This window comes from Polyodon spathula, chromosome 16, assembly GCF_017654505.1.
Source record: "Polyodon spathula isolate WHYD16114869_AA chromosome 16, ASM1765450v1, whole genome shotgun sequence".
NCBI lineage: Eukaryota > Metazoa > Chordata > Actinopteri > Acipenseriformes > Polyodontidae > Polyodon > Polyodon spathula.
In genome coordinates, this window is record NC_054549.1 from 21173831 (window position 1) to 21196896 (window position 23066).

Below are 23066 nucleotides of genomic sequence, written 5' to 3' on the forward strand. Positions count from 1 at the left end.
ATGCTTTGCACTTCATTACACTTTGCTGTGCTGTGACTATGGGACACTTTTATAAGAGGATCATTATATTATTGAGAGTATTAAAGTCTGGAGGTATACGCCTGTCAATCTCTGTGCTCGAAATTATAAAGTATAACTGCAGTATTAAAAAAAAAAAGAAGAATTGATCAATGCAGAAGAAAGAGGCAGCATAAATCAATATTACACACTCAAGACGTTCCTGACACGTTAAATATTGAGAGCGAAGACTGGGGTAGGACCACAAAACAATTACAGTTTCTGCAAATGGCTTGGCTCTGATTCAACAGACCCCTTAGTGAAATGTTCTGGACCGGGCAGCCTTCTGCAATAAAATGAAAGATGGAAAAGGAAGGCAGGCTGCCTTGCAGGAGCACCCTTTCTCTTAGGGGGGGTGAGAGAGGGAGCAGTGCAGTCTCCCTGCCTCAAGCCTGCTCTGGACTGGTGGGAGCACCCTTTCTCAGTACACTTTGAGAAGGGGGCTGGTTCGTTATCTACTCTCTGCTTTGAGGAGGGGGGTACCACAGCGGCACCACAGTTTAATCTTTACTAATTGACAGGGCTTTCTTTCCTCGGCAGTTAATTATTCAGCCCTTGTTGCCGAGTCTTTCTGGGAAATGAGTTGGATGCCATTAGACCCTCACTGAATCTCAAGCAGCTTGAGAGTGGCGTGTTTTATGGTATACCGCGAGCCTGGCATGTTTCACGCTTAACCCTTCGTTGCTCCTGAGCAATATTTCTTGCTAGTTTATTACTTTTTTTTTCCCCCGGGAGATTTTCAGACTCCTTCTGAAAGGAGGACACGTCAGGATTCACAGCAGCTCAGGCTGTCACTGCAGAAAGCTGACCTGACGACCCTGCCTCAGTGAGACAGCCGGGGTCAGTGTCAGCACCTGGGCCACCGCTGGAGCGCCGACGCCAGACGGGGGCCCGCACACATACCCTGGTGACGGATCGGGATTTCTGCACAAAGAGCTAGCTGCACTCCGGGAGCGAAGCAAACAACAAGAAAATATATTATATAATATATATATATAATTATATGATAATATATATATATATATATATCTATAATATATATATATATATATATATATTATATATATATGTATATATATATATATATATATATATATATATATATACTATTATATATATGGGTTATAATATCAATATATCGTACACAAACTAGCTAGTCGATTGAAAAGAAAACACTTGGTTTGTTTTGTGGCTGTTTCCCCCCGAACCAAATACTCCTTCGGTTTCTCTGCTGTTCCTACTCCTTTTGTTCTCTACGAGGAAAGACAAACATAAGGGACTGGGTACAACAACACAGGGGGGGGGACTAATCACAATGAAATTGGTGCCGCCCACTCCCCCGCTTCCCGCGGCTCTCCCCCTTTTCCTCCGCGCCCCTCGGTGCCCCCTTTGACCACAATTTCGCTTAATATTTAGGGGGCGCCTCCTCGATCACGGTGCTCAGTCCCCTTCTCTTTGTGTTTAGATGTGATCTGGTTTAACATGTAAATCATACAAAAATAATAAAAATTTACACACATTTCTCGGTAAATGCTGAAAAAATTAGTTTAATATACCGTTTTTTTTTTTAAATTGATTTTCAGTTTTAATAAAATTCAGTTAGTGTGTGGATGTGATTATTATTATTATTATTATTATTATTATTATTATTATTATTATTATTATTGGTCAACATTATGAAAACAAGGAAACGTCATTTTACAGAATACGAGACCAGTGTGTCGCGCTCCCCGTCACTTTTGACCAAAAGTTGAAATAAAGACAGCAATTGTTCTATTATTTTACAATAATAATTATTACAATACGGCGTCTTTCTTTGTATTGTCTTTAGAACCACTTAGATATCATAAAGAACATTATATTTTTCTGACACAGCCTCTCCTTCGACTCTGTCCGAGAAGCAGCGGCTCTCAAAATCCTCCCTAAACCCAGCGTTGAGAGCCGGTGACGCGCAGCGCTGCCTCAAGCGACTCCCCGACTCTCAGAGAGATGAGAGGCACCCACAACCGCGACCAAGCTGCTGTGCAAAAACTATCAAATGGGGTTTAAATGTAGATACTGATACCGCAATCCGCCATCCAAACGGTAACACACACACAAACACACACGATAAATATCATTATTTATGTATTACTGTATAACAAACCACAGCAAATATGACACACGTAACACTGCAACACACACACCACACACACACACACACACACACACACACACACACATATATACATATATATATTAATATATATATCTAAATATATATATAATATATATATATATATATATATATATATATATATATATATATATATATATCGCTATATATTTATATATAATAATGCGATAGCATATAATTATGCAGAGTACTGTTTGCCGTAAAAATAGAAACCTCATGTCCCTTTAATATAAACGGGAGACGACGCCCCCCACCCCCACCCCCACCCCCACCCCCCCACACACACATATTTGCTGTAGGATTTTTATTATTTTGTTTGAAGTCAATTCTAAATGGCGTGTTATTACCGATAACATTATTATTATTATTATTATTATATTATTATTATTTTTAATAGATTAGAAGCTGTGTACGATTAAGTCGTGGCCGATACTCGCATGAATCGCTCATTTTTTAACATTTTGTACCGCTTCGTTTTTCGTAGCGATCCTAAACACCCACAAGGGACGTTTTTGTTGAGTCAGCGCTCAAGAGTACAGCTGAATTTAGGTGCGCACACAATGAGACAACAAGGCATTTCTATCTTTGGAGTAAAAGGGGGAGTTTGCGTAGCAGCTACAGGAACTATATAATCCACCCACAGGCGGAGGACGGATAGCAAAGCACATTTCGTAGCAAGCGGTAGCAGGCTACATGTCTGTTTTAATCAAGAAGATAATGGTAATGCAGACACCTCGCATGGGGTGGGCATACATAACCCCCCCCCACCCCCACCCCCACACCCACACACACCCCCACCACCACACACACCTACACAATACACAGCACAAACAAACTCAACCCATAATCGAAAACAATGATGAATCCGGGGCAGACCGTTTATGGACTTTTTCTGTTTGAGCGCTGTAAATCCATAAATGGCCGCAACCTAAGCCATGTATATTGATTATTATTATTATTATTATTATTATTATTATTATTATTTATTATTATAACTAGTAACATAACATTCATTTTCAGCAGCTTCATAACTAATTCAGCAGCCATAGCTAATTAAGATACAAATGTGATGATCTAATTAAAAGGAGGGAAGGTGAAATTATCAGGAATACTAATAGGCAAGTTGGCTATACATATAATTTAAAAAAAAAATGTGACTGTTTCTTTAAATTAATGAGTTGATATACAAGACGTTATATATATAATACAGCTCAATCCGAACCCGCTTATAAATTTATGTTTGTATACAATAACCTAAACAACAGTTACACAGCAAATTCATTACAAGGCTTTGCTCTCACATGAGCTGCTTTCACAATTCGCTCTTCCAGGAATGAGAATTTCTTGTCCTGCAGCGCCATCTACTGTAAGTTACAGGAACTATTTTCAATTCAAATTCATATTGGCTTCATTGGCGTGATAATAAAAATAACTGTGTTGCCAAAGCACATCCATGGCATAACCGACTATAATATATAGACAAAGAAATCACGCGCAGTATATTGGTTCTTGCAAACAGGCGCCTCACATAGGGCTATATAATCCACCCACAGGCGGAGGACGGAGAGCAAACCTGGGACCTCTCGCACTAAAGCATCGCGCCGATACCCCTGTACAAGACAACCAGCTCCTCTAAAAACGAACCGGCTCCTTTGTAAGGAGCGTATATTGAAGTCACTACACTACACGTAGAGTATATACAATACTCTACACTGCCCTGATTTGATGGATCCAGCCCTCTGAAATGTCTTTATAATATACAGCACTAGACCCTGATATTGATGCGAGCCAGCCCTCTGAAATGTCTTTATAATACACAGCACTAGACCATGATATTGATGAGATCCAGCCCTCTGAAATGTCTTTATAATATACAGCACTAGACCCTGATATTGGTGAGATCCAGCCCTCTGAAATGTCTTTATAATATACAGCACTAGACCCTGATATTGATGAGATCCAGCCCTCTGAAATGTCTTTATAATATACAGCACTAGACCCTGATATTGATGAGATCCAGCCCTCTGAAATGTCTTTATAATATACAGCACTAGACCCTGATATTGATGAGATCCAGCCCTCTGAAATGTCTTTATAATATACAGCACTAGACCCTGATATTGATGAGATAATATACAGCACTAGACCCTGAGCAGCCTCTGAAATGTCTTTATAATATACAGCACTAGACCCTGATATTGATGAGATCCAGCCCTCTGAAATGTCTTTATAATATACAGCACTAGACCCTGATATTGATGAGAGCCAGCCCTCTGAAATGTCTTTATAATATACAGCACTAGACCCTGATATTGATGAGATCCAGCCCTCTGAAATGTCTTTATAATACACAGCACTAGACCCTGATATTGATGAGATCCAGCCCTCTGAAATGTCTTTATAATATACAGCACTAGACCCTGATATTGATGAGATCCAGCCCTCTGAAATGTCTTTATAATATACAGCACTAGACCCTGATATTGATGAGATCCAGCCCTCTGAAATGTCTTTATAATATACAGCACTAGACCCTGATATTGATGAGATCCAGCCCTCTGAAATGTCTTTATAATATACAGCACTAGACCCTGATATTGATGAGATCCAGCCCTCTGAAATGTCTTTATAATATACAGCACTAGACCCTGATATTGATGAGATCCGGCCCTCTGAAATGTCTTTATAATATACAGCACTAGACCCTGATATTGATGAGATCCAGCCCTCTGAAATGTCTTTATAATATACAGCACTAGACCCTGATATTGATGCGATCCAGCCCTCTGAAATGTCTTTATAATATACAGCACTAGACCCTGATATTGATGAGATCCAGCCCTCTGAAATGTCTTTATAATATACAGCACTAGACCCTGATATTGATGAGATCCAGCCCTCTGAAATCTCATGTTAAATCACTAGCTGCTGTCTCTCCTCTATTCACTCTGGTCCATCTTCTGGATGCAGCCGGATACACCTGACCGTCTCCAAGGAGTAATCGCTGGCAACCACCGCTGTCATCCCACACGGTTTACGCATCAATTATTATTACCAGTGGCAACCCCATCAAATTACATAAAACACTTTCTATCTTAGCTTGCTGTGCTAACTTATAGGTAAGCTTGCTGGTGCAGCAGTTAGAGAAAGGGACTTGATACCAGGAGGTTCAAATCCTGGCTCAGCCACTGACTCCCTGTGTGTGTGTGTAATATATACATATAACAAGCACTACCACGTTAACCCAAGTTTTCCTCGATATTTTAAATCTGCGTTTCTGTTACAGTTACGATTTTGATGGTAAATTTGTATAGTACCGTATTATATTATTATTAATGAGTCATTTATCAGATGCTTTTAAAGCGACTCCCAGAGACTAGGGGGGTGAACTCTGCATCATCAACAACTGCTGCTGCTGCAGAGTCACTTCCAATAGGACCTCGTTTGTTTTATGTCTCATCCAAAGGATGGAGCACAAGGAGGTGATGTGACTTGCTCAGGGTCACACACACAGGGAGTCAGGGACTGAGGCAGGATTTGAACCTCCTAGTATCAAGACCTCTTTCTCTACTCCCTGGATCCAGCGAGCCTCTGTACCAGTTTAAGGACTTGTGTTGCATTGCCGTGTGGTTTACAGACTCTCATTGCATTGCTGTGTGGTTTACAGACTCTTCCCTGAACACAACGTCAATCCCAAGTACACACCGATGTCTGAGTGTGTTTTATGTCGCCACACAAATAGGTCTGGAGCAATTGGGTTCAAGGGGAGCTATAACGACCGACACATCCAATGCTGAAAGTAACCATAACTACTTACACACCAGTAAATGGTCTCTGAGGACTGAGGTCCACATGTGTAAAATAAGAGCGTAGTTAACTTTGTTTGAGTAAACTCGTCTGAGGTATAATCGATCAAAATAAAGAAGTGCTCCTTTTTTTTCAGTTCTCCTACGTACTGTCCATACGTCTCTAAGTACACCGGTTTAAGGCGCTCAGTTGTGCAGAGATTCATTTAAAGCGCTTTTTTTTTAAAGACAGACAGACAGACAGACAGACAGACAGGCAGAATTTCTATTCCAGTTTTAAATCAATTCCCAGGTTTCCCGATCCCTTATAATTGATTCCAACACATCGCTGATCAGAATTGCAAATCCGCAGCATTCTGTTACAATAGAGCTTCTCATCACAGTGGCAGCAAATTCACGTCAAACTGAAAAATTGGCTTCAAATGAAAGCTGTTGAACAATCAAGCAATTATCACAATGGATCTAAAATATCAATTCAAATTCCTTTGAAGGAACTGGACATGGACTGGAATTGAGACTTTGAACACTAATTCAATTTGGCTGGAATATTAACAAAAATGAGACAACTGTGGGGAGGGAGGCTGTTCAGAGAGTAGAAGAGCCTCCCTTTCTCTCTCTCTACTCCACCAGCACAGAGCAGAGGGAGGCTGTTCAGACAGTATAAGAGCCTCCCTTTCTCTCACTCTACTCCACCAGCACAGAGCAGAGCTGAGGGAGGCTGTTCAGAGAGTATAAGAGCCTCCCTCTCTCTTTCTCTGCTCCACCAGCACAGAGCAGAGGGAGGCTGTTCAGAGAGTATATCAGAGACTTGGTATTAGTTATGTTTAACTTCCCCTTCAACCTTGTCTCGATGATTACTAATAAAATTGAGATTAGTGTAAGGACCATTGATTAAAGTAATTGTTTTTACTCTGTTGTACACCCCTCTGTCTGACCTGACTTCTGTGTCGACAAGTCTAGACTCATACTTCTCCTTCTAATGAACGAGAGCCACAGCGAGACCCGAGAGTATAATCGGGGCTGGTTGTGTCATCGTTCCACACAGCAAGTCCCGTTTCTCTCTTATCTCTGCATCCACATGCACAGAGCAGTTTGGTAAAGCATAGTTCAGAGAGTATAAGAGCCTCCTTCTCTTTGGTAAAGCATGTCGTAACATATCGAGTCGCTCCAGCACGCGAGCACTTCGAAGTGCAGTGTAATGATTCGTAACCACAGTAAAAATCACGTCTCGTATCACTCCAGTCGAAAAGTTCTGTCTCATATTTATAATCGGTGAGAACGTTGGTGAAGCACGAGACGATGGTGTGTATTTTAACGTATAGTCAAGACACGTTAGGCACAGAGTGAAAAATTGATTAAATGAAGATTAATGCTGTACAGACTGGGCTGAAGACAGCGTGGGGCTGGGTCAGTCTGGCTCATGCACGTAATAGCTTTGATTTATTAATAAAATACATTTTAGGAGGTCCAGCTTTTAGACTCTCAATATGAGCCCCGCACCAACCCTTAGCAAAGAGTCCCACAGTAAAAGCACAGCACAGTGGGGGGGTGAAAGCATAAAGCATTGTAAAGCACAGAGAGGTTTGGTAAAGCATAGGGAAGCATTGTAAAGCACAAATAGGTCTGGTAAAGCATAGTGAAGCATTGTAAAGCACAGAGAGGTCTGGTAAAGCATAGTGAAAGCATTGTAAAGCACAGAGAGGTCTGGTAAAGCATAGGGAAGCATTGTAAAGCACAAATAGGTCTGGTAAAGCATAGTGAAGCATTATAAAGCACAGAGAGGTGTGGTAAAGCATAGGGAAGCATTGCAAAGCACAGAGATGGCTGGTAAAGCATACTAAACAATAAAGCTTGGTAAATGCATAGTATATCCATTGGGAAATCATGGGGGGGGGGGGGGGGGGGGGCACTGCTGGAAACTATTTTACTGCAAATCTGTGAATTAGCAATAACAGTTTGTATTATTCATTACAACCGTTTAAATTAAAGGCATCATTCAATGCTGTTTATTTCTGGGTTTATGAGGTTGTTCTGAGCAGAACTGTGTTCAGCTGAGAGACTGCACTGTGGAGAGAGGAACATCTTCAAGACTTTTAAACTCACTGCTAGCATTCTCTTACCTGCCTGTTTGTCTGTCTGCCTGTCTGCCTGCCTGCCTGCCTGCCTGCCTGCCTGTCTGTCTCTTGTATTTGACAGGGGGGGAAAAGAAAGATCTTTCTATCCCACTTCCTTCCACACAGCAGCCCAGCGCTTTCTTTATCTAACCACTGAGCTCCTCAAACCCACTGCCTTCCACACTGCAGCCCGGCGCTTTCTTTATCTAACGACTGAGCTCCTCAAACCCATTGCCTTCCACACTGCAGCCCAGCGCTTTCTTTATCTAACCACTGAGCTCCTCAAACCCACTGCCTTCCACACTGCAGCCCAGCGCTTTCTTTATCTAACCACTGAGCTCCTCAAACCCACTGCCTTCCACACTGCAGCCTGGAGCTTTCTTTATCTAACCACTGAGCTCCTCAAACCCACTGCCTTCCACACTGCAGCCCAGCGCTTTCTTTCTTTATTTCTTTCTTTCATAATTTACTTTTCTATTAACTATTCTCCTCTCCCCCCTCCTATCTCTCTCCCCCTCTTCTCTCCCCCTCCTGTCTCTCTCCTCCTCCTGTCTCTCTCCTCCTCTTCTCTCCCCTTCTCTCTCCCCCCTCTCTGCTTTTTATTCGTGTTGCTCAGCACTGGCCCCTCCTCCTGTCCCAGTTTTAAACAACCCCCTCCCTCTCAATCCGAACCCTTTTTTTTGGGTGGATGACGCTGCGGTCGAGGGGGTGCCCCCCTTCTTTGCCGGGGTTCCCCCGGGGGTCTCGCTGGGTTTGGGGGGTTCCTGTTTTAGAGACAGCAACTCCTTGAACACGGAATTCATCTGCTTCGTAACTTCCTGAGAGAGAAGAGAACAAATAACCATCCTGTTAGCGTATGTGTACTGTGAGTGTGTGTGTGTGTGAAGTTTGTAGTGTGTGTGTATAGCTGAGTGTGTGTATAATGTGTGTGTGTGCTGGTCTGTGCGTCTGTATCTCTATCTCTCTATGTCTGTGCGAATCTCACCTTGTCCAGCTGCACTGCATGCTGGTCCTGGCCGCTCCTCAGCCCGTGCCTCCCTAAGGGGGCACTCAGTCCCAGCACTGTGTCCACAGTGTTCTGCCTTTCCAGGGACCTGAACACAACAACACGACAAGACACAATGTGAGCCGAGTGAAACCCATTGCCTGTCCACGAGAAGCGTTTCTACGCCTTACACAGCAGAAGAACGCGAGAGCATGAGGCTGCCGGGCTGGCTGCGTCAGTCCCTGAGATTCGGTCCCTCAGCATACCTGTCCAGGGGAGAGAAGAGGCGCCCCTGTGGGGGGAAGGGGGACCCCAGGAAGGGCAGACGGGGGGGCTCGTTGAAGGGGGAGTTCAGCTTTTGGGTGGGGATGCTGCCGCTCCTCTTGCGAGGCAGCGAGGCGCTGTCTGAGTTCACACGCATCCTGGGGGAGAGAAATAAACAAAGAGTATATTGCTACAGTCTGGGTTGCGCTCTGTGTTACCCGCTCTAGCTTGTGTTAAATTCTGTTGTATCTGCTCTAGCCTGTGTTATGCCCTGTTGTATCTGCTCTAGCCTGTGTTGCACTCTGTGTTACCTGCTCTAAATTGTGTTGCACTCTGTTGCATGTACTCTAGTCTGCGTTTCACTCTGTTGTATCTGCTCTAGTCTGTGTTACAGTCTGTTGTATCTGCTCTAGCCTGTGTTGCACTCTGTTGTATCTGCTCTAGTCTGTGTTGCACTCTGTGTTACCTGCTCTAGTCTGTGTTACACTCTGTTGTATCTGCTCTAGCCTGTGTTACACTCTGTTGTATCTGCTCTAGCCTGTGTTGCACTCTGTGTTACCTGCTCTAGCCTGTGTTGCGCTCTGTTGTATCTGCTCTAGCCTGTGTTACACTCTGTTGTATCTGCTCTAGCCTGTGTTGCACTCTGTGTTACCTGCTCTAGCCTGTGTTGCGCTCTGTTGTATCTGCTCTAGCCTGTGTTACACTCTGTTGTATCTGCTCTAGCCTGTGTTGCACTCTGTTGTATGTGTTGCTGCTCTAGCCTGTGTTACACTCTGTTGTATCTGCTCTAGTCTGTGTTGCACTCTTTGTTACCTGCTCTAGTCTGTGTTACACGCTGTTGTATCTGCTCTAGCCTGTGTTACACTCTGTTGTAGCTGCTCTAGCCTGTGCTGAACTCTGTTATATCTGCTCTAACCTTTGTTGCACTCTGTTGAATCTGCTCTAGCTTGTGTTGTATCTGCTCTAGCCTGTGTTGCACTCTGTTGTATCTGCTCTATCCTGTGTTGTGCTCTGTTGTATCTGCTCTAGTCTGTCTTGCACTCTGTGTTACCTGCTCTAGTCTGTGTTATGCCCTATTGTATCTGCTCTAGCCTGTGTTGCACTCTGTGTTACCTGCTCTAACTTGTGTTACACTCTGTTGAATCTGCTCTAGCCTGTGTTGCACTCTGTGTTACCTGCTCTAACTTGTGTTACACTCTGTTGAATCTGCTCTAGCCTGTGTTGCGCTGTTGTATTTGCTCTAGCCTGTGATGCACTCTGTTGTACCTGCTCTATCCTGTGTTAAACTCTGTTATACCTGCTCTAGCCTGTTTTGCGCTCTGTTGTACCTGCTCTAGTCTGTGTTGCACTCTGTGTTACCTGCTCTAGTCTGTGTTGCACTCTGTTGTATCTTCTCTAGCCAGTGTTGCACTCTGTTGTATCTGCTCTAGCCTGTGCTACACTCTGTTGTATCTGCTCTAGCCTGTGTTACACTCTGTTGTACCTGCTCTAGCCTGTGTTGCACTCTGTTGTATCTGCTCTAGCCTGTGTTGCACTCTGTTGTATCTGCTCTAGCCTGTGTTGCACTCTGTTGTATCTGCTCTAGCCTGTGTTACACTCTGTTGTATCTGCTCTAGCCTGTGTTGCACTCTGTTGTATCGGCTCTAGCCTGTGTTACACTCTGTTGTATCTGCTCTAGCCTGTGTTGCGCTCTGTTGTATCTGCTCTAGCCCGTGATGCACTCTGTTGTATCTGCTCTAGCCTGTGTTGCACTCTGTTGTATCTGCTCTAGCCTGTGTTGCACTCTGTTGTATCTGCTCTAGCCTGTGTTACACTCTGTTGAATCTGCTCTAGCCTGTGTTGCGCTGTTGTATTTGCTCTAGCCTGTGATGCACTCTGTTGTACCTGCTCTATCCTGTGTTAAACTCTGTTATACCTGCTCTAGCCTGTTTTGCGCTCTGTTGTACCTGCTCTAGTCTGTGTTGCACTCTGTGTTACCTGCTCTAGTCTGTGTTGCACTCTGTTGTATCTTCTCTAGCCAGTGTTGCACTCTGTTGTATCTGCTCTAGCCTGTGTTGCACTCTGTTGTATCTGCTCTAGCCTGTGTTACACTCTGTTGTATCTGCTCTAGCCTGTGTTGCACTCTGTTGTATCTGCTCTAGCCTGTGTTGCACTCTGTTGTATCTGCTCTAGCCTGTGTTGCACTCTGTTGTATCTGCTCTAGCCTGTGTTACACTCTGTTGTATCTGCTCTAGCCTGTGTTGCACTCTGTTGTATCGGCTCTAGCCTGTGTTACACTCTGTTGTATCTGCTCTAGCCTGTGTTGCGCTCTGTTGTATCTGCTCTAGCCCGTGATGCACTCTGTTGTATCTGCTCTAGCCCGTGATGCACTCTGTTGTATCTGCTCTAGCCTGTGTTGCACTCTGTGTACCTGCTCTAGTCTCTGTTACTCTCTATTGTATCTGCTCTAGCCTGTGTTGCGCTGTTGTATCTGCTCTACTCTGTGTTGCACTCTTTGTTACCTGCTCTAGCCTGTGTTGCACTCTGTTGTATATGCTCTAGCCTGTGTTGCACTCTGTGTTACCTGCTCTAGCCTGTGTTACACTCTGTTGTATCTGCTCTAGTCTGTGTTACACTCTGTTGTATCTGCTCTAGCCTGTGCTGCACTCTGTGTTACCTGCTCCCTGCCTCTGCCTTGGGCTCCTCAGATAGACTACTGATGCTTGCTGCTCTCCCCTCCTCCCTCCTCTCCAGCCTGCTCGCAGTGCTGCAAGAAACACAGGGCAAGAGAAAATATTGCAGTAAAATACTACAGTAAATTATCACAAACACACAGACAGAAACACAATGAGAGACACACACATACAGACAGACACACTGAGAGACAATGACGCACACACACACACACACACACACACACAAACTAAGACTCTCCCCTGTTCAATGTGGTTCACACAACCACAACCTTATGCTCTCACCTGTTCACATGTATGGTTCAGTGTGGTCGGTATGCCATACAGGTTCGCACTCAGTGGTTCAGTGTGGTTCGGTATGGTTCGGTGTGGTTCAGTGTGGTTCGGTATGGTTCGGTGTGGTTCGGTGTGGTTCAGTGTGGTTCAGAATAGTTCGGTGTGGTTCAGTGTGGTTTAGTATGATTCAGCGTGGTTCGGTATGGTTCGGTGTGGTTCGGTGTGGTTCAGTGTGGTTCAGTGTGGTTCTGTATGCTTCAGTGTGGTTCAGTGTGGTTCAGCGTTGTTCAGTGTGGTTCGGCGTGGTTCAGTGTGGTTCAGTGTGGTTCGCTATGGTTCAGTGTGGTTCAGGATCGGTGGGTTCGGTATGGTTCAGTGTGGTTCGGTATGGTTCGGTGTGGTTCGGTGTGGTTCAGTGTGGTTCAGCGTGGTTCGGTATGGTTCGGTGTGGTTCGGTATGGTTCGGTATGGTTCAGTGTGGTTCGGTATGGTTCAGTGTGGTTCGGTGTGGTTCAGTGTGGTTCAGTGTGGTTCGGCGTGGTTCAGTGTGGTTCGGTATGGTTCGGTGTGGTTCAGTATGGTTCAGTGTGGTTCAGTATGGTTCAGTGTGGTTCAGTGTGGTTCAGCGTGGTTCGGTATGGTTCAGCGTGGTTCAGTGTGGTTCAGTATGGTTCAGCGTGGTTCGGTATGGTTCGGTATGGTTCGGTGTGGTTCAGTGTGGTTCGTATGGTTCGGTGTGGTTCGGTATGCTTCAGCGTGGTTCGCTATGGTTCAGTGTGGTTCTGCATGGTTCAGTGTGGTTCGGTATGGTTCTGTATGCTTCATTGTGGTTCGGTATGGTTCTGTGTGGTTCGGTATGCTTCAGTGTGGTTTGGTGTGGTTTGGTGTGGTTTGGTGTGGTTCAGTGTGGTTCAGTGTGGTTTGGTATGCTTCAGTGTGGTTTGGTATGCTTCGGTATGGTTCGGTGTGGTTCAGTATGGTTCGATGTGGTTCAGTACGGGTCTGTACGGTTCGGTATGGCTGTGGTTTTTGACTCACGCTTCAGGCAGGCTGATGTACTTGTGAGGGATGAGCCCCTTGGACCCGCCCACTTCCCCTCTCCACCAATCAGCAGAGGCCTTGCTGTGCAGCAGCACAGTGTCTCCCTTCTTGAATGACAGCTCCTGGGGCGAACGGCCGGAGTAATCAAACAGGGCGACAGCCTCGGCGCAGTCCAGCTCTGACAGGAGAGATAATCAATCATAAATAATAAATCATCCATATGATTGTGTGTGTATAATGTGTGTGTGTGTGTGTGTTGTGTGTATATATATATATATATATATATATATATATATATATATATATATATATATATATATATATATATATATATATATATATTGGACCTGGGATAAAGGGGAGAGAGAGTCAGGGGGACAGAGGGGAGAGCAGAGACAGATAGACAGACAGTCAGACAGGAGTGGGCAGGAGCGACCGTCCGCCGAGCCCGTCTGAAGGAAGGTCGAGGTCCAGTGTGAGGCAGCGGAGCACTACCCGAGGTCCGTCCCACGACAGTGACGTCTCTCCCTACTCTCTCTCTCCTCGCCTCTCTCCTGTCTCTTTCTCTGATTCTGGTGCAGAGAGGGAGAGAGAGAGAGAGAGCGAGAGAGGACAGAGAGAGAGAAGACAGAGAGGGTGAGAAAGAGAGAGAGAGAGACAGAGAGAGAGAAGGAGAGAGAAGGCAGAGAGAGAGAGCGAGGAGAGAAACTCTTTGCTCTCTCTCTCTCTCTGAGAGAGAGAGCGAGTGTCAGAAGCGAGAGAGAGAGAGAGAAAGAGAGAGGGGGAGAGTCTCTCTGAGTCAAAGATACAAATACAACAAGGAAACAAAGCTGCACAGCACGCTCATGCACTGCGGCTGCATAACTCACACAGCCCCACTAACACCGTACTGTATCACACTACACTGTGCTTTTACTATAGGAAACTTTTACAATGCTTCCCTATGCTTTACCAGACCTCACTGTGCTTTACAATGCTTCCCTATGCTTTACCAGACCTCTCTGTGCTTTACAATGCTTCCCTATGCTTTACCACACCTCTCTGTGCTTTACAATGCTTCCCTATGCTTTACCAGACCTCTCTGTGCTTTACAATGCTTCCCTATGCTTTACCAGACCTCTCTGTGCTTTACAATGCTTCCCTATGCTTTACCAGACCTCTCTGTGCTTTACAATGCTTCCCTATGCTTTACCAGACCTCTCTGTGCTTTACAATGCTTCCCTATGCTTTACCAGACCTCTCTGTGCTTTACAATGCTTCCCTATGCTTTACCAGACCTCTCTGTGCTTTACAATGCTTCCCTATGCTTTACCAGACCTCTCTGTGCTTTACAATGCTTCCCTATGCTTTACCAGACCTCTCTGTGCTTTACAATGCTTCCCTATGCTTTACCAGACCTCTCTGTGCTTTACAATGCTTCCCTATGCTTTACCAGACCTCTCTGTGCTTTACAATGCTTCCCTATGCTTTACCACATCTCTCTGTGCTTTTATAATGATACTCTTTTATACATTATACAACAGTAGCAGTAGCTGAAAGCCCCCCTCACCAGTACTCTTCCTCCTCAGTCATGCACTTCTCGTACAGGGGTCCCTCCAGCTCCCGTGCCCCGGGGAATATCTTCTCGTGGAACATGATGATGGTCTTAACCACCTCGTTCACACGGGGCTGGACCGACACCGCATCCTGATCCAGTGGCACTGCGACCAGAGTGGGTCCGAAACACACTGCCAGGTTATGGGAGTCCATCATGTTCTCATCGCTGTACTGAGAGAGGCTAGAGGGGGAGGCAGAAAACTGAAATATTATAACACTATTATACATGTCCTCTGGTCCTGGTTTGTGTGCTGCACTTAAACTACTAGTGTTTGTAAAGCATTGGTTAGGGTTTGTAAAGTATTGGTTAGGGTTTGTAAAGTATTGGATAGGGTTTGTAAAGTATTGGATAGGGGTTTGTAAAGTATTGGATAGGGTTTGTAAAGTATTGGATAGGGGTTTGTAAAGTATTGGTTAGGGTTTGTGAAGTATTGGTTAGGGTTTGTGAAGTATTGGATAGGGTTTGTAAAGTATTGGTTAGGGTTTGTAAAGTATTGGTTAGGGTTTGTAAAGTATTGGTTAGGGGTTTGTAAAGTATTGGATAGGGTTTGTAAAGTATTGGTTAGGGGTTTGTAAAGTATTGGATATGGTTTGTAAAGTATTGGTTAGGGTTTGTAAAGTATTGGATTAGGGGTTTGTAAAGTATTGGATAGGGTTTGTAAAGTATTGGATAGGGTTTGTAAAGTATTGGTTAGGGGTTTGTAAAGTATTGGATAGGGTTTGTAAAGTATTGGATTAGGGATAGGTTTGTAAAGTATTGGTTAGGTGTTTGTAAAGTATTGGTTAAAGTATTGGATAGGTTTGTAAAGTATTGGTTAGGGGTTTGTAAAGTATTGGATAGGGTTTGTAAAGTATTGGTTAGGGGTTTGTAAAGTATTGGATATGGTTTGTAAAGTATTGGTTAGGGGTTTGTAAAGTATTGGTTAGGGGTTTGTAAAGTATTGGATAGGGTTTGTAAAGTATTGGTTAGGGGTTTGTAAAGTATTGGATAGGGGTTTGTAAAGTATTGGGTTAGGGGTTTGTAAAGTATTGGTTAGGGTTTGTAAAGTATTGGATAGGGGTTTGTAAAGTATTGGTTAGGGGTTTGTAAAGTATTGGTTAGGGGTTTGTAAAGTATTGGTTAGGGGTTTGTAAAGTATTGGTTAGGGGTTTGTAAAGTATTGGATAGGGTTTGTAAAGTATTGGTTAGGGGTTTGTAAAGTATTGGATAGGGTTTGTAAAGTATTGGTTAGGGGTTTGTAAAGTATTGGATATGGTTTGTAAAGTATTGGTTAGGGGTTTGTAAAGTATTGGATAGGGGTTTGTAAAGTATTGGTTAGGGGTTTGTAAAGTATTGGATAGGGTTTGTAAAGTATTGGTTAGGGGTTTGTAAAGTATTGGATAGGGTTTGTAAAGTATTGGATAGGGTTTGTAAAGTGTCTGTAAAGCACTGGCGAGGGTTAACGGTTTGGAAACTCAGCGGCTCACTGGTTGAGGAATGCGAAGAGGAATCTCATGATGATGAGCACGGCCTGAGGGAAGCAGCCCACGACCTTCTTGATGTGACACGCTCGCTCCAGCTTGTTCTCAATCTCTGAAAAACACCAGAAACCACACACTCTGTACACAGGGAGGGGAACAAGACTCTCCTTACACAGTAGCTTCACCCCTTACAACTTCTACTACGAGCTTGATCTGTCGCTGCGTAGATTTAACAAGCTCAGAGGTGCGTCTTATTAAAAGGGTAAAACCAGACGGACTCACGGACACACTCCACTAACTCCTGGAATTTCTCCTGTGGGAAGAGCGGCTTCTCCAGGCCTCGAAAGTAGAGCTTCAGCACTCCGGCCACCGAGTCGATGTTGTGATCCGTCAAGTCAGTCAGGGGGTCCTCTCCTGCACAACGAGACAGTCAGAGGGGGCAACGCAACGACACAACACATCCACACAACACAAACCTGTTTAGACTGCACTTGTAGATCTCTTGATCCCCGCCCCCCCCCCCCAATGCACTGGACTTGCCTGCCCTGAGCGCCACGTTCCTGGGTCCTCCGCTGAGGTGCTATCCTTGCACTGCTGCTGTGTCACTGTAGATATAACTTGCTGTCCTAACTTGTTGCTTCCTAGTTGCAGATTGTATTCTAGCAGTGTTATTATTTGCACTCAGTGTAAACTGCACTGTGTTTTAAATATGAAGCTTGCATTGTATCCCTGTGCTGCCCTGTAACACCTGTAAGGTCGCCTTGGATAAAGGCGCCTGCCAAATAAATAAATAAATAAATAAATAAATAATAACTACACAACAGACTACCAATGAAAGAGGTCAATACAACGACACAACACGACACAACACTACGATGAAAGATGTCAACACAATGACACAACAGCACAATGCAATCAGAGAGGTAAACACACACACACACACACACACACACACACACGAGCACAGCCCCCCAGCGCGCTCCAGTCTGGGGGTGCAGGTGTGTGGGTTTGGGGGTATGCACCTCTCTCAAAGGCGTTCCTGATTTCATTCACCTCCGACTGTGACCCTGGGACCCGGAAAATGCCCTCATGGTGCAGCCCTGTGAGAAAGAAGCACAGAAGCACCCAGGTAATAATATTTAATGTGCTTTACCATCCCTCTCTGTGCTTTACAATGCTTCGCTATGCTTTACCATTCCTCTCTGTGCTTTACAATGCTTCCCTATGCTTTACCACACCTCTCTGTGCTTTACAATGCTTTGCTATGCTTTACCAGACTTCTCTGTGCTTTACAATGCTTCCCTATGCTTTGTCAGACCTCTCTGTGCTTTACAATGCTTCCCTATGCTTTACCATTCCTCTATGTGTTTTACAATGCTTCCCTATGCTTTACCACACCTCTGTGTGCTTTACAATGCTTTCCTGTGCTTTACCAGACCTCGCTGTGCTTTACAATGCTTCCCTATGCTTTGTCAGACCTCTCTGTGCTTTACAATGCTTCCCTATGCTTTACCATTCCTCTATGTGTTTTACAATGCTTCCCTATGCTTTACCAGACCTCTGTGTGCTTTACAATGCTTTCCTGTGCTTTACCAGACCTCTCTGTGCTTTACAATGCTTCCCTATGCTTTCCCATTGTTTCACTTTGTTGTGCTTCCACTATGAGAACATTTTCTAAGGGCAGTGCTCACCGTGCAGGTTTATGAATCGAATGCAGCTCTCCACCACTAGAGGGATCAGTTGACCAGAGCTCTGATTGAGGGACAGAAACACAAAAGGCATGACTGATTAATATTCCTGGCAGGGGAGTAGACATTTCAAACTGCACCACAGAGATGTGGAGAAGCGCTGATCAAATTCTGGTATTGTAGTTATTTAGCATTCAGCTATTAAGAATACCAGACTCTCTGGGGATATTGGGAGGTGTCTGCCTCACTTAGATTTGTATCTCAATAACAGAGAAGTTATTCCACAAACTTTAAATCTGCCACTTTACCACAACACTTACACCTTATTTGCTGTCCTAGAAGCTCATCAGTACCACTTATTCAAACTGTCACTAAACTGTTCACTGCTAGTTCTTATTCTGTACTGTTCTGTACATGCTGTTGATAAACGGCACTGTTTCCTCACACTGCTAGCTCTGCTTGTGAATTTCTTTTGATTTACATGAGTCTGCATTGACATTACAAGTTACAATCATATAACAGAAGAAGAAGAAGAAGAAGAAGAAGAAGAAGAAGAAGAAGAAGAAGACTGACTTCCAGGGACAATCAAAGCAGCTTCAGCAGAAAGTCGAGTACTAAAGGGGCTTGGAGTAGTGATCTGACTCGCAAGTATTTCGGGAGTAACACCAAACCATTGAATTAACTTTGCTTAAGAAGAAGACGCTGAGCCTCCGAGCAAAAAGTTATGCTTCCTATGCTTACCCAGCACCTGGTGCTTACAAATGCTTCCTGTGCTGACGCAAGACCTCTCTGTGCTTTACAATGCTTGCCTAGTCGCTTTACCCCAGAGACCTCTCTGTGCTTTACAATGCTTCCCTATGCTTTACCAGACCTCTCTGTGCTTTACAATGCTTGCCTATGCTTTACCAGACCTCTCTGTGCTTTACAATGCTTCCCTATGCTTTACCAGACCTCTCTGTGCTTTACAATGCTTCCCTATGCTTTACCAGACCTCTCTGTGCTTTACAATGCTTCCCTATGCTTTACCAGACCTCTCTGTGCTTTACAATGCTTGCCTGTGCTTTATCAGACCTCTCTGAGCTTTACAATGCTTCCCTGTGCTTTACCAGACCTCTCTGTGTTTTACAATGCTTCCCTATGCTTTACCAGACCTCTCTGTGCTTTACAATGCTTCCCTATGCTTTACAGGACCTCTCTGTGCTTTACAATGCTTCCCTATGCTTTACAGGACCTCTCTGTGCTTTACAATGCTTGCCAATGCTTTACCACTCCTCTCTGTGCTTTACAATGCTTCCCTATGCTTTACCACTCCTCTCTGTGCTTTACAATGCTTCCCTATGATTTACCAGACCTCTCTGTGCTTTACAATGCTTCACTATGCTTTGCGCTTTACAATGATTCCCTATGCTTTAGCATGTTTGTGCTTTATTACACTTTGATGTGCTTTTATAAGGGTTAAACCTTTACACAAATGTTAGAGGATTTAATGAACTCATTAGCTATTAATTAGCACAGATTGTGAGAGTGCAAATTGTTTTTATCTACCTGAGTTCTAGACATGCGTCTCCACCTCCTTACAGTGACAGACAGGCAGCAGAGGAGAGAGGGACAGACAAGCAGAGAGAGAGAGAGAGAGAGAGAGAGAGGGGGAGGGAGTTAAAGAGAAGCTGTGTGAGAGATACTGCAGCAGCACTGGATAAGCTGTGAGAGATACTGCAGCAGCGCTGGATAAGCTGTGTGAGATACTGCAGCAGCGCTGGATAAGCTGTGTGAGATACTGCAGCAGCGCTGGACAAGCTGTGTGAGATACTGCAGCAGCGCTGGACAAGCTGTGTAAGATACTGCAGCAGCGCTGGATAAGCTGTGTGAGATACTGCAGCAGCGCTGGATAAGCTGTGAGAGATACTGCAGTGCTGGATAAGCTGTGAGAGGAGATACTGCAGCAGCGCTGGATAAGCTGTGAGAGATACTGCAGCAGCGCTGGATAAGCTGTGAGAGATACTGCAGCAGCGCTGGATAAGCTGTGAGAGATACTGCAGCAGCGCTGGATAAGCTGTGAGAGATACTGCAGCAGCGCTGGATAAGCTGTGAGAGATACTGCAGCAGCGCTGGATAAGCTGTGTGAGATACTGCAGCAGCGCTGGACAAGCTGTGTGAGATACTGCAGCAGCGCTGGACAAGCTGTGTGAGATACTGCAGCAGCGCTGGATAAGCTGTGTGAGATACTGCAGCAGCGCTGGATAAGCTGTGAGAGATACTGCAGTGCTGGATAAGCTGTGAGAGGAGATACTGCAGCAGCGCTGGATAAGCTGTGAGAGATACTGCAGCAGCGCTGGATAAGCTGTGAGAGATACTGCAGCAGCGCTGGATAAGCTGTGAGAGATACTGCAGCAGCACTGGGAGAGAGGGGGGGGTCAGGGGTACCTCCACAAACTGCTGCAGGTCCCCAGTAAAGAGTTTGTGGTTGTACTGGGAGCACGGTCGCTGCTTTCTGACACGCAGAGACCTGTTGGAGCACTGGAGCCTGAAACCAGCAAACAGAGTGAGGCATCGATCACAACACAATGACATCACAGTGACATCACAACACAGTGACATCACAACACAATGACAACACGACACAAAGACATCACAACAATACAATGACATCACAACATAACGACAACACGGTGACGTCACAACACAATGACATCACGACACAATGACAACACAACATCATGACATCACAACACAACGACATAATGACACAACAACACAAAGAAAACTTAATAGAATTAAAGAGATTGTCCGCATTGCAATACTGCAATAACGCTGCAGCCCAGCTTCTCACCTGGAGGGGTCGCTGTCGATCCCTTCAGCTGAGACAGCGCCGTGAAAAGAAAAAGAAACACAAAAAACTTTACAGATACACTGTGATTACTGTACTGCAATATAGAATCACACTGTGATAATGTACTGCAATATAGAATCACACTGTGATTACTGTACTGCAATATAGAATCACACTGTGATAATGTACTGTGATAATGTACTAGAATCACACTGTGATAATGTACTGCAATATAGAATCACACTGTGATAATGTACTGCAATATAGAATCACACTGTGATAATGCACTATAATGTACTACAATATAGAATCACACTGTGATAATGTACTGCAATATAGAATCACACTGTGATAATGTACTACAATATAGAATCACACTGTGATTACTGTACTGCAATATAGAATCACACTGTGATAATGTACTGCGATACAGAATCACACTGGATTACTGTATAGAATCACACTGTGATAATGTATGCGATACAGAATCACACTGGATTACTGTACTACAATATAGAATCACACCGTGATTACTGTACTGCAATATAGAATCACACTGTGATTACTGTACTGCAATATAGAATCACACTGTGATAATGTACTGCAATATAGAATCACACTGTGATAATGCACTACAATATAGAATCACACTGTGATTACTGTACTGCAATATAGAATCACACTGATAATGTACTGCAATATAGAATCACACTGTGATAATGCACTACAATATAGAATCACACTGTGATAATGCACTGATAATGTACAATATAGAATCACACTGTGATAATGTACTGCAATATAGAATCACACTGTGATAATGTACTGCAATATAGAATCACACTGTGATTACTGTACTGCAATATAGAATCACACTGTGATTACTGTACTGCAATATAGAATCACACTGTGATAATGTATGCGATATAGAATCACACTGTACTGTGCTAGACTACACTGTTCTATGTTACACTGTTCTAGAATATACTAGACTGTATTGTGTTATATTTTACTGTGCTAGATTAGACTACATTATTGCTAGACTATATTGTGCTAGACTATGCTGTGTCGTATTACACTGTACTAGCCTGTGCTGTGCTACACTATCCTCTGCTAGATTATACTGCACTGTGCATGTATTATACAGCTGTATACAAGACTGGACTGTATTACGCTGTACTACACTATACAGTTGTGAACTGTGCTGGACTGTGCTGTACTGTGCTGGACTGTGCTGGACTGCAGGCAGGGCTGACCTTTCTCGATGGCCTCTTTGAGAAGGTCGTGCTTGGCCTGCAGTTTAGAGATCAGGCTGCATCCGCTGAGATATTCCTTCACTTTCTGAAACAGACAGCGAGAGACAGCAATCAGTGCAAAACACAAAGCGGGGGTCTGTCTCAGTGCAGAACACGATGCGGGGGTCTGTCTCAGTGCAGAACACGACGCAGGGGTCTGTCTCAGTGCAGAACACGATGCGGGGGTCTGTCATAGTGCACACAGAACACGACGCGGGGGTCTGTCTCAGTGCACACAGAACACGACGCGGGGGTCTGTCTCAGTGCAGAACACGACGCGGGGGTCTGTCTCAGTGCACACAGAATACGACACGGGGGTCTGCCTCAGTGCACATTATATATATATATATATATATATATATCTATATATATATATATATATATAATATATATATATATATATATATATATTAATCACTAAAATACTGCAGAAATACAAAATCTCTCTGCTGATTGGCTCGGCCACACCTTGCTGCTGGGCGGATTGGAGCCTGGTATTTGCAGGGTTTGATTTGCAGGGCTAGTCTGATTGGTTTTCCTCCTTACTCACTGTAAAGTAGAAGCTCTCAGTCTCCTGCTGATTGGCTCTCCTCTTGGCTATGTTGGGCTTGTTGCCGGGCGGATCTGAGCCCGAGCTCTTGACGGACTCTGCTGATTGGCTGGTTTGGAGGGAATCGGAAGAGCTGAAGTCTTCAAAGCTGAAAGAGTCCAGCAGGGCTTTGAGTGTTGCCTTCATGGTCTTATTGACCTGAGAGGAGAGGAGTGGAGAGTGCGTTATAATGGAGGTAATACTGAGTTAACACTG

General features: G+C 44.3%; 1 protein-coding gene across 5 annotated transcripts in view; it reads right to left on the reverse strand.

Annotated features, from left to right (window-relative positions):
* Positions 1-14927: 14927 nt before the first annotated feature.
* Positions 14928-23066, reverse strand: part of LOC121329349 (SLIT-ROBO Rho GTPase-activating protein 3-like) — a 28257-nt gene continuing 20118 nt past the window's right edge. For 4 of the 5 annotated variants that reach the window (XM_041274916.1, XM_041274915.1, XM_041274918.1 and 1 more), the window contains 9 exons: positions 22812-23009; positions 22223-22307; positions 20967-20994; positions 20561-20660; positions 18140-18200; positions 17471-17548; positions 16731-16862; positions 16455-16560; positions 14928-15168 (listed from right to left, as the gene is read on the reverse strand). In XM_041274916.1, coding sequence (XP_041130850.1) covers positions 14937-15168; positions 16455-16560; positions 16731-16862; positions 17471-17548; positions 18140-18200; positions 20561-20660; positions 20967-20994; positions 22223-22307; positions 22812-23009 — 1020 coding nt within the window. In that variant the 3' untranslated portion in view covers positions 14928-14936. Of the gene's footprint in view, positions 15169-16454; positions 16561-16730; positions 16863-17470; positions 17549-18139; positions 18201-19681; positions 19710-20560; positions 20661-20966; positions 20995-22222; positions 22308-22811; positions 23010-23066 lie in introns of all 5 variants that reach the window. The other variant, XM_041274919.1, reaches the window with a different exon arrangement.